The 18,889-nt window shown below is 40.2% G+C and overlaps 1 protein-coding gene across 3 annotated transcripts in view; it reads left to right on the forward strand.

Moving 5' to 3' along the window:
- Nucleotides 1–808: 808 nt before the first annotated feature.
- The window catches only part of nkain2 (sodium/potassium transporting ATPase interacting 2), a 109,322-nt gene continuing 91,241 nt past the window's right edge, over nt 809–18,889 (forward strand). For 2 of the 3 annotated variants that reach the window (XR_014888458.1, XM_085245795.1), the window contains exon 1: nt 813–2,257. Coding sequence is in view for 2 of the 3 variants with exons in the window: in XM_085245795.1 (XP_085101921.1) it covers nt 2,204–2,257 (54 nt within the window). In the remaining variant the exon portion in view is untranslated. Of the gene's footprint in view, nt 2,258–18,889 lie in introns of all 3 variants that reach the window. The other variant, XM_085245797.1, reaches the window with a different exon arrangement.

Genomic DNA, 18,889 nt, shown 5'->3' on the forward strand with positions numbered 1-18,889 from the left:
ATATATATATATATATATATATATATATATATATATATATACACACACATTGGGTGAATGTGCAGTAGTAGCAGCAAGCAGGTGAATTCTGTACATTAATATGAATAGACATCTGACTATTTTACAGGATAGACAATATAAACATATTTAAAATTAAAGGAATTGAAATGTCTTTCATGTCTAGTGTAACTGTGATGCACTCTGTAAACTGCTGAGTATGCAGGTTAAAGGTTGGGAATAGGTAATGTGAAGGACAGACAGTAAACAGTTTAAACTGAACCCTGCACCCTTACATCACTTAGCACACACTAAGATACTGTTTGCTTTGCGCTGTTTGCTACACTTAAACTGTTACCAGTGTAGTCTGATATTTGCTATGCTGTTTGCATTTAAACTGTGCTTTTGCTTTTTTGATCATTGCGGCAGTTATTAGAAAGATGATTTAAAGTAACTTAAATTAACTGACCATGTAAGTAAGTATTTGTCTCCGACCAGGCCCATCCCTTTATGACCACAGTGCACCCATCTCTTGATGGCTGCTTCCAACAGGACAAATCATCATGCCACTAAGCTCAAATCATTTCAAACTGCAGCTTCAAGTCATGGATGTGCAGCAGGTCTGTGATGCTATCATGTCAATCCAGACCCAATCTGATGAACGTTTTCAGCACCTTTTTGAATCTGTGGAGAATTAAGGTAGTACTAAAAGCAAGAGAGAGGCCAACCTGGTAATAACTACGTGTACTTAATTAATGGCAAGTGAAAGTTTTTCCAATCCTGTTCGCTTTTATTTTGAAAATCCCCACCGGAACAGCACCACTGTACCGAGGTATTTGACTTGACAGATGGCAGGCGGGAGACGCTCCTCTCTCGGCTGTCTCTCTCGGTCCGTTGGTCCATCCCGGTTCTCATTGTCTCCCCTGTTCACTCCTTGAAGACAACCCCGAGACGACCAACTAAACTTAGCCGTTTTTTTCCCGCTCACACCACACACTATGCTTTACGTTTGGAGACTTACCTCGACCTGAAAATTTACCCCTTCCCTCTGTGTATGAAATTTGGACATGCTCTTCTGTTTTCTTGTTTTTGTTTTTGTTTTTTAAAAAAAACATTGTATAAACGCGTTGGCAGTAACGGAGACAGCACCGACTGAAACAACCACCGGCTGACGGGCTTGACAAGACAGCAGTTGTGCCATGGATCTGATGGGGAGATGAACCGAAGGAGGAGGAGGACTCATTAGCCAAAAAGCGCCCCCCGAAATCAGCTTCCAGCGGCTGTTGACACCTCACAACATTTTTATCAATGACCGTTTTCTCACTGGATAAAACACCACAGCTATCGGAAGATATAAGACAGGTTTGGGACCTACGTGTTGGAGATTTGAAATAAATATATAAATAAATAAAACGCGGTTTTTGGTGAAGGATGTTGCCGCTACATGTCCGTTACTTCCCCTGAGAGGAGAGGAGCTCGCCTGTGTGAAAAGAGGCAGGGACCACTTTCGCTTGTTTTCTCCACCCTACAACAAATTAGGCTGTTTCACTCACACGAATGCAAGTGGCTCTTAATCGGATTACTAAACGAGGGATTTAATCTGGAGGGGAATACATCCATCTAATCTCACCGTCTCTCTTCCCCCCCCAGCCCTTCAGTGTCTTTAAGTGGCTGCTGCTGGTGTGCTGGACTGTGTCACTTCCAGTGTGCTCAGCGTTGTGATGATGATGGTGATGATGATGCGACTAATCGAGGTGATCGCAGGTGATGTCTGGACAAGTGCAAACTGTGTAGAAATCACTGGAAAGTCGCTGTAACCTCTGCTGGATGAATGAATGAAGGAGCTGGATCTGACTTCGTTTGTGTCACATGTATTGAAATGCAGCTGATTTAGCAGGCTACTAAAGTGCCCTCAGTTGCTGAGGCTTGGAGAGGGTTTATCTACATATCCAGCTCTGTGGACTTGAATCATCCCCCTCCCCAAAGGACGTACTGTTACGGGCTTAAGTAGTTGCCTTTCATTCCCTTCAGCTCCAGAGAGTACAAGGGGGGAGCTGGTACCCTGTCCTCTGAGCCCGAGAAGGGAGTGCTTCTACCTGGGCTGGAGGCCAGCCAGACGGCCCTTTGGGAGCTTTTGGATTTTGAAGGAGAGATCTTGGGGAGTTTCTGCTCCACGTGGACCTCCAGAGAGAGCCAGGAGGACATCATGGGGTGCTGCAGTGGCAGGTGCACCTTGGCCTTCATCTGTGGCATGCAGCTGGTGAGTGTTTACATTACTATTGATCCTGTAAGGGGAGGAAAGTCTGGGTTAAATCTTTGAAAAGCTCCACAAACAGACAGGTTCTGATGGGAAAGAAGAAAAAAAGGCATCTTTATCTGGAGGTGGAGCAGGAGGAGAGGTGGGTGGCTGGAGAGAGGGAGAGATGGATTACTCAAAGGTCACATTTCAGAAGTTAATAAAAGGTCATGATACAAGGAATGATGTTGAATGACGAATATGAGGACTGAATAGATGAATACTGTTGCCTGGAGCTCTGGGGCTGTACTAAGAGTCCATATAGAGGGATTGATGGAGGTGGAGAGTGATAGATTGAGGCACTGTAGAGAAACGAGGTATGGGTGGATGGCAGATGGATAGATATATGAAGCAGGTACATGTAAAGCAAAGAAGGTAAAGACCCATTATAAGGTTGCAGCATCAGACGCTGCCATTCTGTGTCTGTCTGTCTCCCGGTGTATCTCTCTTTTACACCATCTGTGTCAGTGGAAACTGGTGCCAGGCAAGACAACTGGGAGGAGGGATGGTCTGTAGGTGTGTATGTGTGCATACATGTGAGGAAGTGTGAGGAGCAGCACAAACAGTTTTATTAGTTCTGTCTTGTAGCTTCTGCATAATATGAGGAAATTTTTTCCCAGGAGCAGAACGATGTAATGAAGCAGCAAGAGCTGCCAAATGGTTTAATGTGGATGACCTGCTGGTAGATCATGACATTTCTTATTAAAGAGGCAAAGTGGATAACATTTTTTTAGGTAGCATGTGAATAAACATTGTTGGAATTCAGTTAACGTTTTTTGTTTTGTTTTTTTAAATTAAATTTGATTAGATTTTCAGGCTTTTTTAGCCTTGTTTTGGTTAGTTTGTGACAAGCTTGTTGCCACCTTGGTTTCTGTATACCACTATATAAAGTCACTACACATAAATCTCCTGTAAACTACCTGTGGAAACCCAGCTTTTGCATTTTATTTTGTCTTTTATCATTTTGTAGTTTTATATCTGTGTGTGTGTGTGTGTGTGTGTGTGTGTGTGTGTGTGTGTGTGTGTGTGTGTGTACAAGAATACAGTCTATTTGCCCAACCTTAGTTAGGAGGATACTATAGGAAATATAAATATAGGCTGTTGTTTCTTCAGTAAGGCCGTTCCACTGTTTGCATCGCATCTCTTTCAATAAAGTTGAGCGATATGTAAACATTTTTCCACTTGGTGTTATTGCAAGCATCTCTTGTACCTACGGCATCTGTGTTACTCTTGGCAGCTTAAAGGTATTTATTGTGAATTTCCAAGCGAAACAGTTAAATCCTACTTCTGGTTCCTCCCTTTATTCACAAAGGGTCGCCACAACAGGTAGCTGTGCAGCTTTGATTTGGCAGATTTTTACATTGGATGCCCTTCCAGACCACCGAGGGCTGGTGTCAGGAAGGGCATTAAGAACGTGAACAAACTTTATGTTGTAAGTGACTGAGTGCTGTGTTGTGGTGAAGAGATAATCAGGAATTTCTAGTAGGACCTGGCTGTACGTTCCAATACCAATTTGTACTAGGGTTGACTCGATAATAGAATTTCAATATCAATACCGATGCCCAAGACAATACTTGATACTTGATGCCACTTTTGAAACCAAAGGCAATGTTTTGACCCAGTAGTGCAACTGTAGAAGTGAAGACTCGATCAAAATCTTGAAAAAGTTAACTTGTTAATTTTCAACTAATTTCCCCAATTATAAATTTGATTTAACAACATAAGTATTTAGGATTAATTTTAGAGATTTTACTTATTTTATAAATTATTTAGACAATTTCACTACAGACCATGAAGTTAAAATGTATTTTATATATGTATTACTCATAATAAACCTAGGGTACAACCAACAGCATAATACCTACCATATGTAAGTAACTTAATTGTTGTAGAAGAAGAGCATTAAAGAAAATTTAAAGATAAACTTTGGATGAAGTGTGGTATTCGTTCTGCTGCAAGAAATATTCATCTTTTATCTGGCTACAGTCCACAAGCTGCTGCATTAATGGTTTCAGATGCATAATGTGGCCATTGGGCAATTGCTAACAGTTAAACAGGTAGCACCAACATGTGTACTGGCTAGGTTAACATTCACAATACTTGTTTAATAATTCAGTGCTGTAAAACGGGAGCTTTACTGACCTCTGAAATTCCTCCTAAAATGTTGTTCACTCTTATGAACGTTAACTACTTGAAGGGGCTGCATGGATGACTGTGCGTGAAGATCGGCTGGAGGAGGCAAAGACGGCACTGTTTGTATAGAAACAGTTCCAAAAAGGACAGCAGGACACATCTAAAACATTTAAACACTTGCTTGTTAAAATGCTGCTGCTTGGTGGTGAAAGTTCAGTTTTGGAGATTGTAATTAAAAAATGTTCCTTTAAGAATAAGACAAAAAGAAACGCTGTTTCTAATGGCTCCCTTTTAAGTCCTCAAACAGACTTTTTAAGCTGAGAGCATGCCTTTAATTGATCCCCAGTTGTGGGAAAGTAGATGCCTTTACTTTTCTTTCTAATACTGTTATATTTAAGCTGCTCATTCTAGCTACATTTTATACTAAAGGATTATTATTGCTACTGTACATAGTAGCTATAAGACTAACAGCCACAGCAGAGCAATAATTCCAGGCAAAGATTCTCCAGACGCTAACCCGGGGAAATAAAGGAAATCATTCCCTTTAGGCAAAGCGGTACCACTCATCACAGAATAAATCCTGCATTTTCTAAAGATTTATGAAATGTTGCTGTTAGAGGATCTCGCTGTGGAGCTTTTGTCTGCCGCGTGTATGGTAGCCAAAGACAGGCTATGATATAGAATGGGACAGTGAACACGCATGTGAACAGAAATGCATAAACATGAGGTGAAACGCTTTGGCTGTTGCAGCCTTTGCAGTCATGTACAGTGACTGTGTGCAAAAGTAAAAAGCTATTGTGATGATGAATAGGAAGCTGTTAGCGGCAGCACGAAGCACTCTGTTTTCAATACAAAAGGAAAATATAGAGAAAAAAAACCTATCCAATTTACCATAAAGATATTATGTGCATGACCCTCTTTGAGCGAGCGTGTGCTTGTAGGCCTATTGTGCTGTGAAATAGGACGTTGCTCTGCTCGTTTCCATTCAAATAAAGACAGTTCTGTAAGTGAACACGCCCGCAGCAGAATGCCGATGAGTTTACCAAATGCGGTGCACACACTGTACGCGAAGAAACACACCGCTGTGCTGTAAATGGGGATGCTGTGTATTTCCCTGTGTGAAATAAAGGCCACGAGTGACTCTGTGTGTGTGTGAGAGAGAGAGAGAGAGAGAGAGTGCTTGTGAATGAGATGCTGTCACAGAGATAGTCATTGTATCTAATGTGGTGGAACTAATGCTATGCCATAGTCAACAACATGTTTTGCTCTGTTAACCGTTGTAATAGCTAACCCAGCTGATGAGCTGGAGGTCTAACACTACTGTATGTTTCAGCTTGGCCATGCACGGTTAGCATCTGCAGCTATTGGAGCAGAGGGCTCGTGAAGCATCACAAAAAGTGCTCATTTCCACTCTTCAAAGACATACATGTGAAGATATTTCATTCCTGCGGTTCCCTCACCAGAAGGCACGCTGCTCTCAGTCCTCTCTGCTGTGAGTTAACCACATTGACCACAGATTAAAGACAGCCTCTTACCCTGCCTCAGACGCCCCCCTGTTAGAAGTAATTGTTTTTGCTAAGTGAGCCTCCGCCTAATTGGGGAGCTTGTAGAGTAGGAAGCAGCACTGGTCCAACCCAGTATCACGGCAAAACATGTAATAGACACAGCGCTCCACCATGTCTTTTTCACGCTTTGCCTCTCCAAAGTGTAAAAAAAAAACAGTGGACCGGCATGTCTGTTGCAAGTTTTGGTGCAATATCGGGTTGACTGGTCAGTGTGTCTTATGCAGGGGAACTGATGTCTTATGTAACTCCTAGCAGCAGTTTTTCCCCCTGCTTCATTAGCTAGGTTAATTGCTAAAAGCTGATGTCGCCACACCTGAGCAGAGATCAATGATCCAGGTTGGAGATATGTCTACTTCACAGCTGACGTCAAAGCGTGCAGAGTTTAATTGATTCTATCAGCCAAATGTATATATTTGCCTGATTGTTTTCATTGGTCTTGCTTTTATTAGTAATGTGTAATTTAATGTCAGCAGTTAGTTCAAAGAAAAAAGTGTGCTGCTTTTCTGATAGCGCTCGGTGCCAGTCTAAATCTTTTTCTTTCTTTTCCTCACAGCCACACTTAGTAAGTAAAGCTAAAGGGACTATTGACTTTGGGGGATTGAATAAATGGTTATATTCTCAGTGAATCAAGCAACCTCTAAAGAAAAAAAACGTAAAATGTAATTACGTCCAAGGTGATGGCTTCATATCCCTTGATTTGGCTGCCCCCCCCCCCCCCCCCTCCCACCATCCGTACACCACCATCACCAAGCTGAACTGTCAGTAGAAGACAGGGAGAATCAATGCTGTTGTGTTGTTTACACCAAATTCTGACCCCACCATCTGAGTATTATAGAAGAAACAAAGATTCATCAAACCAGGCAGCATTTTTCCAGTCTTTTAATGTCCAATTCAAATATGGTGTAGCCTCGATTTCCTGTTCTTAGCTGTCAGGAGTGGCCGCAGGTGTGGTCTTCTGCTTCTGTGGCCAGCTATTTCAAGATTCAATGTATCGTGCACATTTAGAGATGCTCTTCAGCATACCTTGGTTGTAACAAGTAGTTATTTCAATTACTGTACCCTTACTGTCAGAGCGAAACAGTCTGGCCATTCTCTTCTGAAGGCAAGTCATTTTTTTCCTCCCAGTCAACTGACACTCATTGGATATTTCCTCTTTTTTGGACAATTTTCTGTAAACCCTAGAGACGGTTATATGAGAAATCCCAGCAGAGCGGCGGTTTCTGAAATAGAGTAGCCCGTCTGGCACCAACAAATCACTTCAATCACCTTTCTTCCCTATTCGAGTTGAACTTCAGCAGGTCCTCTTCAACGTGTCCACATGCCTAAATGCCTAGAGTTGGTGCCAAATGACTGGCTAATTGTATATTTGCATTACCAAGTAGCTGAACACGTGTATCTAATAATGTGGCTGTTGAGTGCAGATTTATTCTAAAGACAAAAGTGGTTTTGTCGTCTCTAGTGACTAAAAAAATGAGCAAATGAGAGACTTTCTCAAAATAAAGTCTTGTTGACTATAAAAGTGGCGTCCTAATGAGCCCATAGCAACAGCGTTGTCATGTTGTATTACATGCATAAAGTTTCATGGTGCTGTGAGCAAGCTGTGTTATAAGAGGAAGATCATACAGCTGAATTGAACAAAACAGCCATAGAGTACACACACACACAAACATAAACACACAGATACATGCCATGCCACTGGTGACTCACTGCCTGTGGCGATGGTTCAGGTCTATGTTGCTATAACAGCCCACAGCAACCATCAGCTGCTGCCACAGAAGTGATGACTAAATTATCTAAGGGCGTGACGGGTAACAGGACTGCAACCGTGGCCTCCCACCATTGGCTGGTTCAGTCGAGCTTTTGAAGTCGGCCGGTGGGTGTTAATGTTGATGGAACGGTAATTATGTTGTTGATGTGTACGTTAATTGAATTGAGGTAATGGAGTAAAATGATGGGCTTGTAATTCAGTGTAGTGCACAATTATAGTGAGATAATAACTGGTAATCCAGAGAAATGTAATTGATCTCTCAGACTGTCACAACAGGAGAACATTAACCTAAAATAAATTTTCCCAGAAACTGAGGTAAGTGCTTTTTCTTAAAAAAAAATCTCTTTTACACGACTGGAATTGCAGATACTAAGGCACATACCAAGAATATTTGACTTTGATCTCCTGGCAAACTAAAGTTATTTTCATGTCTCCTTTATGAGGCTGTGGGACAGTAAGCGTTCAGCGCTTTCAAAGCTGAGCTGTGCGTCCCAGCACCTTAGAATTAAACAGCAACAAAGAGCAAGACATCAGACATAAAATATTTAATTGGAATTAAAATGTTGATTGTTGAAAGTTGATGTCGCTCTGTGTGCTACAGCACCAGATTAGGGTTTGCTGCAGCATTCATTTCTTGTCTTTTTTACAGTAGTTATTGTAGTACTGGTATATTTTTTATCATCTTTTTCATTTTTAATCACCATTTGATTTTGATAACATCTCTGGAGTGGGTGGCGCTCATAGGGATCATTTTCTGTGGAAGAAAAGTCATATGATGCATGAAATACCCATTTTAGCTTGCTGCCAACAACACCCATTTCATTTGAAGTTTTTTTTTAAAACATTTGACCAGACACACATGTATTTTTGTGTAATTTTGCAACTACAGTTTTATATGGAATGAGGTTATGCAGAGAATGACTGTAGGCTATCAGAGGCAGTGTTTATCTTACTGTGACAGTACGATCATGTGACATTTCCACCACTGAGGGACATACTGAATAATTTACCTTTTAGAAGCTGCAAAATGGATGCAGAAATGGTATCTCAGCATGTGCACCACATGTTTGAAAAAAAAAAAAGACTTTGTAACCATCAAAACTCAGAAACTAGTACTTAACCAAGATGTTTTGGGAGTTTAATAGAACTCATTTTATCTTGAAGCTGGCTTAATAACTTCAGCAGAACTGGTTTGTAGATTGATATAAACAGTCAATATCAATTCAGCATTGCAATTTGGCAAAAATGTTCTCCCACTCAGTTTGATTGTATCGTATATCCCATTTTTTTTATTAGTGATCTTTAGTTGCAACTATTTTGTAGTGTGCACCATCTCCCGCTGTTGGTTTTTTTCAGCATTTTAAAGAAAATCCACTTTTAGAATGGGTTGAGTTTTCAAAGTGAACAGAGCTCTGCTCTTTGGCAACAAACAATCTTCAGACCTCCTTCCTCATCGCAGCAACTCAGCGAGATAAAAAGGCTTTCCTATCCTTTATGTACAACACTGCTTTCAACAAAGGCCACACACAATCTCAGCTCTGAGTCTATAGATTTTCTGTCGCTCTTTCTTTTTCACACTCTCTAATTTGTCAGTCTCCCTTGCCCCAGGTCTCCATCTTTTTATATATGCCCACCCTCTGTGTGTATGTCTTTCTGGCCATTTCATTTCTTTATCTCCACCTCCTCTCGCTGTCTGGCTCTGCTTGCAAGAATGCGGCCATCACACCTTGGCCAGGGACTTGACTGACAGCTCATTCACTGTATTTCAATAGTCTGAACACAAAGTAAGTCTTCACTCACTGATCTGATGAGGTAGTTTCAGTGTGCCAAATCAGTCCCACACTGAATCTCAGTCTTTGTAGATCAATCCAAGCTGCATCTGTATTGCTCATACATTCATGAATGATAGTGTCATATTCTGTGATTTTCTGTTCTGTGATTTTCTGTGAAGGTATGCTGTGTGCAAAAGGTTACGTTTTAGGCTTAAAACTTTACTTTTTGATAAAACTGACAGTTAGGTCTGAATCAGGTGACCCTGAACCTTACCTTAGTTATGCTGCAATAGGCCTAGGCTGATAGTGGCTTCCCATGATGCACTAAGGGTTTCATCTCCACTCACTCCTTACACAGCATCATGACACAGGGTGTACCTCCTTTCACATCACTCTACATTTAATAATTATTCATTAGTATTTCTGGCTTGGCTCTTTTCCACAGTGTGTCTTTTGTCCTGTCTTCCTCCCCTCATTCCCCGAGTGGCAACAGCAGATGGCTGTCGCCCCCCTGGAGGTTTCTTCCTATTATGAGGGAGTTTTTCCTTCCCACTCTTGCCAAGTCCTTGCTCATAGGGGATTGTGTGATTGTTGGGGTTTTCTCTGTATTATTGCAGGGTCTTTACCTTTTAATATGAGGTGCCTTGAGGAGACTGTTGTTGTTATTTGGCACAATATAATGAAAAATAAAATTGAATTGAACTGAATTAACAAAGAGTGACATATTTCTAAACTCTTTTGATAGGGTATCGAGTATGTCAATAGGTTTTTGCTCTTTCTAATCTACTGAGTGGTCAGTTCCATGTTGTGTATGCAAAGTCTGATTGAGTGCATTGTTTGAAGTCCCACAAGCATATAACCCCAATTTTAGCCTCTTTACACTGGCTCCCTGTCCCTTACAGGATCCAATTTAAACTCTTACTTTTTGTTTTTAAGTCACTCAACGCCCGAGCCCCCCCCTACTTGTCAGAGCTCCTCTCTGCCTATGCTCCAGGAAAACCCACGAGATCTAGTTCAAAACTATTGTTGTCCATTCCACGGACTAACCTCAAATCTCGTGGTGATAGATCCTTCTCTGTGGCAGGTCCCAGACTTTGGAATAGTCTCCCCTTTAATATTAGATCTGCTCAAACTCTTGAGCAATTTAAATCTTTACTAAAGACACACTTTTACGCTCTGGCTTTTAACACATTATGACCCAAGCATTTTGGATTTATCTGATTTAGTTAGTATTGTTTTAATTCTTCTATTCTATTGTTTCTATTGTTATTATTGTATTACACTGTATTTTTTAATTTTATTGTTATTGTTAAGCACTTTGTGCAGCATCGGCTGTTGGAAATGTGCTATATAAATAAATCTGACCTTGACCTTGACCTTGAAGTCACACACTTGAACTAGCAGATTATTACCAGATACATAACAACTAGGGGTGCAACAATACTCGTATCGATATTGAACCGTTCGATACAGTGCTTTCGGTTCGGTACGCATATGTATCGAACAATACAAAATTTTTTATTTATTTTATCAACTTTTCTTCTGACGATGCTGTCTGTGTTTTGCGCTCAGTGGATCTGCGTTGGACTACTCCACCTAGGCTGCACTGTCAGTGCAGATCCACTGAGCGCAGCGCAAGCTAGCAAGACAGAAGCTAAGCTCGTTGCAACATGGCAAATTGAACCTCCCCCACCCTCATTCAGATGTGGCGTTTGGAACTATTTTGGTTTTCATGTGAAGAATGACCCTGATCGAATCGAACCGAACCGTGAATTTTGTGTATCGTTGCACCCCTAATAATAACCTATATAAGCTATCCCAGTCCAATTAATGTGCAGACAGTATAATGAAGGTACAGACAGGAAAACAATAGATCAGTCAACCAGTACTAAGAAATAGTGCGTATATTGTGAGTATTTTTTGCAACCGTGCCGAAGTAATTTTTCTGCTGTAAGACTTACATCTGCAGTAACTGAACTCTCCCAGCATAATTACACTGCTACTGACAGTCAACCTCACTAACAGATTTCAGGGCACTCTGCACTGTGGTGTGATACAAATTATCTCCGGTCAGACAATGGATCAGCTCTGTTCAAGCAGATATTTTTAATTACTCAGTTAGAACCTCCGCCTCCTATACAGCCAAACGCTAACACCCAGCATATCTACCTCTCCCTTTCTTTGTTTCCAGCATTGATCTTCACATTTGTGCTTACTTGCATCCACCAAATGCCTAATTGTTTTAAAGGCTCATCCTTTAGACACCAAATGACCGCTTAAGCTATGAAGAAACAACTTTAAGGCGGAAGCAAGGTGGCCTGTTGTAACACTGCAGTAGTTCCAGCAGAATTCCAGCAGGCTCACCACCGCCTTCTTCAATACAGTAATAAATAATACTTTTTGTACTAGTGTAGTACTTCTATAGTATATATGTACTATAGTATATCTGTTTTTTTTGCTTCATTCTTTACTGACCTATTCAACTGTCTCTCCACTCAGTTGTAGTCTGAGGTTGATGAGCTCCACATTCTTGAGCTGTAGCTAACAACAGGTAGCAACAGAGTCCCTTCACAACAGGAAGGTTTTGGGTTCAAATTCACTGCCTGACTCTGGCCTTTTTGAGTTTTCTCCATGTTCCTGGGTGGGTTTTTGCCGAGTTCTCAGGTACTCAGTACTCACAAAGGAATGCATTCTAAATTATCCATAGGTGTGAGCGTGAGTGAATGGTTGTCTGTCTCTTTGTGTTAGCCCTGTGAAATATCCAGGGTATCGTGGTACCTGGTCTGTGACCCAGGGTTTTGCGTTTTGGGAATGTTTAAGTTTTTTCTAGTTTGTTATCTTTATTTTAGTTATTATTTTGAATTTGTTGTTATTCAGTATTTCATTATTAAGTGTTCCCTGTCCTCTTGTTTCTGGATTCCTGTTAGTTATTTGTCTGTTCCCCCAGTCTTGTTTCTGTGTCTGTTTGCTTCCTCTGTTTTCTCTTGGTCCCCTGCTCTTGCTCTGTGTCCCTGGTCTCTCACCTTCGTATTGTGTCTTCTAGTCTTGTGTCTGTCTCCTCCCTCCATTCCCCTTATTTTGTCGGTCTGAATCTTATTAGTAGATGCAGATTAGGCACCCTGTGACTAACTTAGTTATTGTATTTGGTAATTCAGCAATAAAGCCGCATTCATGTCCAGTTTTGCCTTTGTACGCTGCATCTTTGGGTCCATTCCTAACTGCCTTACACAGGGTGTACCCTGCCTCTTCTCCTATGACAGCTGGGCTAGGCCCCACCCCCCCTGCAATTCTAAATTGGATAAGCAGTTGAGAAAATGGATGGATGCAGCACCATACTTACATTTTACTGAAGTTGTCAAAATGAATGTGAAATTTTAACTTCTGGAATTTTAGTGCTGTGAAAATTAGAAAGAAAGTAATTTTACTCAAGTGGTGAGCACCTGGACTATAATTTTCTATTTGGTTGTTAATGTGGGACAAATTTTTGTGGAGCCATTCATTAGCCAAAGATGTCTATTAAATAGCTGTCACCAAACAGCACATCATTTTGCAAAATTTGTTTAGTTCATTAAGGTTTGGACTAACACCAAATGAAAAATGTGTGGGTGCTCTGTGGTGGTCTACCACTCATCTCTTTGCTTATGTTGATTTAAGGGAAGAAGTCTCGTGGACAACATAAAAGAGCCTTTTAATGCTATTTACATGTTTCTTTTTGATAAATATTTTCTGAAAGGTTGAAACATGTCGCCCTGCTTTCTGTCTAGATTCTAAGCTAAAGCTACTACATCTACTAGTTTACTGAATAGCAAATATTTTAAACATTATTAAAACTTAGTTCACGAGATGCAGACTCACTCAGCATGTATAGCAAGAAGAAAGTGTGGATTATACTCTGTATGTTACAGTTGCAGACACAGACAGCTGCAGACATCACAGAGGCGTAGTCCTTCCTGTTATACTTCTTTGAAGTCCACTTGAAGTCTTCTCGAAGAGCGACTGTGTAGTTGGTGCATTGTACTTTAGTGCCCGTCTCCCCAGACAACTCTACGCAGTTATACAAACAGAGCAGCATGAATCACTCGGACACAAGTGGACCCTAGCAGCTTCAGAGAAACTATAACACCTCTGAAAGTATCTGTAGTCATACTTAAATCTTCTGGAAGGATGTACTACTTAGGCACACCTGTGTTTTGAGCTAAATCCTAACACTAATATCAGCACAAAAACAATGCGTAGATACTGTTTTAAACAGGCCTTAGCATGTTAAGCATCTTGCTTTAGAAGGCTTTGCTGGATTTCTAAATTAAAGTCGAAGACTGTATTAATTGCCAGATTTAGATGAGAGTCTAATGCTAGTAGACCTGTGGGAGCAAGGTGCAGCCACAGACTGCGAATACATCACACAGGCACAAATTCCTGCCAGTTATTGTTAAATAACATTCAGGTGATGAGTCCTGATGATGCTGAAATTTAATGTCGTCGTCATGTCCGATGTTCAATAGCCACTTGATGTAAAGTGTTTCTAAAAGAAATCGAAAGAAACACTTTCTCAGTCATAGAGCTGGACAAAAACATATAAACAGAATTATTGCAAAATAACTTTGTCCAATAAAGAAGCAGAGCAGCAAACTGTGTCGAAAGCATGTTTCCACAAATGGCAGGTGACATCACGGATCACAGCGCCATTCTCACACAGTGCACAGCTCATTGTTTAGCCGCACAATGCAAGATGTTGGAGTCTCAAGCAATTTTTCCTGCAACATGCCTTATGACAAAAAACAAAGCAACAGCCTACTTTATTGTGAAAGTCATTATGCCAGTGAGCACGGTCGAAAATGTTGGATTTTAGCTGCTTAATAAAGCAAGTGACTCTCATAACCAACTGGCCATAAACATTTCTAGCGACTTGTTCATGGTATACTCCACCTCTCACCCTACGACAGCTGGAGTAAGCTTGATTTATATCGAGATATAAAGTTGTTGTCATGGTAATTTTTAACAATTTATTTTAAACTGTTCTTTTTTTATGGTGAAATGGGTTAATGTACAGCATACACCTTTAATAAATTAATAAAAGTTTGAATTTATTTTGGATTTTGTGTAATCCATACAGGATCTAATATATATATACACTGTGACTGATGTTTGGTTAAATGTCCCTCAGAAAGTTGCACCTCAACCAGAGATTTTTGGTTGCCATCAACAAGCTTCTGCCACAATTCTGGCTGGATATTTGAGCACTCTTCTTGGCAGGATTGGTGGAGTTCATTTAAATTGATTGGTTTCCTAGCACAGACCCAGCTTTTCAATAGGATTGAGGTCAGAGCTTTGGGAAGGCCATTCCAGAAGCTCTCTGTTAAAATAAAACTAGCATAAAATGACAGAGTTTTCATTTCTTTTACATGAGCAGAGTTACAAATTCAGCAGGGGAATAAATAAATATTTCTCCCACACTATGCTGTGAAATCATTCCACCCTGACCGGTGGTAACATTAAGAAAAAGAACAGCTAAAAAAAAAATGATTAAAATTACCATGACATTCATGACCAAGATGCATGGATGTAAACTTCTGACCAAAACTGTTTGTAAATATACATATGAAAAAAATGTTATTGTAAAAAGCAGGGTTCTTCTCTTAGTTGTGAACACAACATGTCTTGGAGGCTTAAAAAAGGAGTGCAACACAATGATAGTGTATCAACTCACGTTGTCATCATAACAAAGTCTGTGAAAGTGTGAAAGAATGGCATCAGTAAAGAGTGATTTTTTTTTTTGTTCGACTTAGAAAAGCTGACTCAATCTATATTCCTGCACAGCTCAGTGGAGGCTTTAAATTGAACTCTTACACAGTTGGATTGTTTGTTCTATATTCTTACTGATACTGACACGCATATTGTGAAATCACAGCTGCAAACCAAAACTGAAATCCACTGTGTGGTGGGTTTGTTGTGTACGTTCATGTGGCAGCATGCTGCTTTTCTTCACTTATTTTTCTTTTTTTCATATCAACAGTGCTCATCACAGAAACACACTTGCCTCAGTTTTAATATTTTGGGGAAAGCATGTGTTTTCAGCAGTTTGGCCATCCAAGCACATTCGAGTAGACTGTAAACAAGTACGTAAATCACTGCACATAACAAATTTTATGGAAATCTGCTTATGTTTGTGTGTCTGAAAGAAAGAAAATATTGGCTAGTATATCAGCATATCAGACCTTTAAATGACAAATATTGGTATTGGTCATAAAAATCCTGTATTGTTCATGTTTACTTTTGGTGTCTTTTTCAAACACATTAATAATTGCTCACAGTAAAAAACAGGTTTTCATCAGCAGTATTGAGATGTCTTTATTGAACAACCCTCTACGAGGCTCGACACAACATTTCATCTGGACTCAGGATTCTTGATTCCATAATATATTTTTAGCTCATTCCAGCCGAACATCTAATGAACTAAAATTAGCAACAGTTCATCTAAGCCGCTGCTGATCATTAACCAGTCACAACTGGCCAGAATTAGATGCTTTTTTCCAAAGTTCTTTGGTAATAAAAAATCATGTGGAGAGGAAAAAAGCTATTTGGTGGCACTTGAATATGACAAACCTAAAGTTGGAAACTGTACATCTCTTGGTGCTCCAATTATATATATATTTTGTACACGTTTGCCTCATTGATTTTTTTTTCTTGCTTGATTTAGCTTAATTGATGTAGCTTTTCTACTTGATGATTTGAGCCAGAGAATTTCATAGTCATCCAAGACAAAGAAACACTCCATCTGTGAGTCAGCTATTATTGTCTGTGGGGAGAATGATTGGAAACTCTCTAACTGAAAGTCCTTAGTGTGCACTGTTTCCCTTGAAACATACATTTTAATTCCAGGTTTTTCCTTTTTAAAACCAGAGGTGATTATTTCATACACAATACAAGAAAGACAGAGGCAATGTATCAAAGATAATGCGAGGAACAGCAAAGTTCACAGTGGCTCACTGCTGAGCATAGGGCTGCTCGATTATGGCAAAAATGATAATCACGATTATTTTCACTGAAATTGAGATCGCGATTATTTGACGATATTTATTTAACCCTTTAAGACCTACTATAGAACCAAGTCCGCCAGAGCTTATATTATTTTTTTACATGTTGTAGTGCCATTTGTGGGAGCATTTCAAGTTGCTAAATAACTGTTATAGCCCATATTTTAATAATATGTATGCATTAAGTCCATAGTAACTACATTAATTGCAAAAAAGTGCAATAAACTACAAAAAAATTGAAAATCGTTTTTGTTTTGTTTTTTTTACATATATTTCTACTTGGAGAAATTTAAGAGGCTTATCCTTCAAAACTTTAAATACAAAAAAGTTGCAAAAAATAGTTTACAACAACAGGAAATTTATTTTGAGTGTCTTCATAGTTTTATTTTGGAGATACACCAATTTTTATATACACTGCAGGTAAAACAAAAAAAACAATCCTATGATGCAAATTTGCAAAGAAAACAGCAGGTGCATCAAAATAAACTATTTCCAGCTGTGCAGTTCGAGTTCTAAGCATCCCAGAAACTATTCAGAAAAGTCAAACATGACCAGTAGAGGTTTTTAAGGTCTACAAGTAAAAAACTACATTTCCGCGAAAATGGCGTCACTTCCGGTTTCGGCCAGGAAATGGCGGACATGAGACAGTTCGCGCTGACATCTGTTTCACTGTGGGAAGTGTTATGAACAGCTGATCGGATCGGCAAAGCGTGTTTCTGGAATATTATGTTTTTGTTCCTGCAAGCGCTTTTTATGCAATTTTTGCAAAGCTTTATGTGGAAGGAAACCGTGACCGAGGACAAGCTGATGGCATCAGATGTAAGTACAACTCCTCCGGTTTCATATGCAAAACAAATTATTGCGCTAGCTTACGTGGTTCAGATTCTACAGGGATTTAAAAGTAGTTACACAAAACGGAGCGTGCTGCTCTGACCGGATTTAAAGGGTTAACAATGACTTTAAAAAATAATATAAAATAGTGTGCAACACCACTGAAGTTTTTTTTTTTTTTTTACCTCTCTTTTCAACCAACGGCAGTCACTCTCCTCTCCAAATAACTTCTGCTTAGCTTTCCGAGCTTCCCTCGGGTCCTCTTAATCAGCGGTCTCCAACCTTTTTTGCGCCACGGACCGGTTTATGCCCGACAATATTTTCACGGACCGGCCTTTAAGGTGTCGCGGATAAATGAGGGAGGGGCTAATAATCGGCTCAGTTATTTTTAATGATCGTTGAAAGCCCAGATCGTAATCGTGATTAAAATTCGATTAATTGAGCAGTCCTAGCTGAGCACGAAACTAGTCTGCAATGATATTTATTCACATCACTCCTCGGCAAACAAATTAGTTCCTTTAGCGCATGAGGAAAAACAACAAATGGTGAATAATGTTTAGAATCCTTGAAAGCTTCCTTTAATGCAGAACATTAGCGAGTGCACTTATAGATCTAGATTTTCAAAGTAATTGTCCAAACCTTTCATCTTAAATTGCAGCTGTGGAAAACACCATGAAGGCCACTGCAGCCAGTTATATTGGATTGCTGTTGTTTCTTCAGAGCAATCTGGTGGCCAATTTCAATCTCCCTGCATCATACTCCTGAGTCCTGACCCTATCTTTGAAAATTGCCGCCGGTTTCATATCGACACTAAGCAGTGGCGAGCAAGAGGAAAGTGAGGCGACGACAGGCAACAAAGGTCATGTACTGGATTTGAGCGAGCGATATCACAGATATCACAGGCCTGCTGAGCTGCCAAGATCCGTATCGACGGCGCTGGAAGCTGACCTTGTGCACGACCACCGCTGACGGATGAGCCGAGATGGTGTTTGGTCAGATACTGCAGCCTCAATATTTACACTCAGGCAGACAGACAGGCCGCCACAGACACTTGCTTCTCTGTGCTTCATTTTAAAGCGCTCCAAATTGTTGTGCTGCTGACTTTCTGCTCGTTGCTGCTCCGGGATCGTTATTTACCCCTCAAGGTGAAACGCTCCCCATTGTTCTCAGAGAACTCATATCCTGTTGATGTAGTTGTTGCTATTGTTGTTACCGTGAATCCTGATATTCCGCCTGCGCAGTCGTTTTGATCTTATTACATCAAAGGAGTGCTTGAATTATAATGGCGAGCGGCTGCAGAGCAATGCTTCCAGCTTCATTTCACATAATTATAATGTGGAGATACGACCGGTGTCAGATTAAGAACTGCTATTTGGAGAGAAAACAACCATATTTTCGGAGTGACATTGGTATTTGGTCGAGTCTAATGGATTTTGGGCGAAGTTGCTCTGCACAGAAGAAACTAGAGTTATCAGCGCTCAATATTTAGATGA

Source organism: Mchenga conophoros, linkage group LG15 (genome assembly GCF_057382185.1).
Source record: "Mchenga conophoros isolate Kocher_MC1m ecotype Shallow Benthic linkage group LG15, M_conophoros_male_GT1.1, whole genome shotgun sequence".
Lineage (NCBI taxonomy): Eukaryota > Metazoa > Chordata > Actinopteri > Cichliformes > Cichlidae > Mchenga > Mchenga conophoros.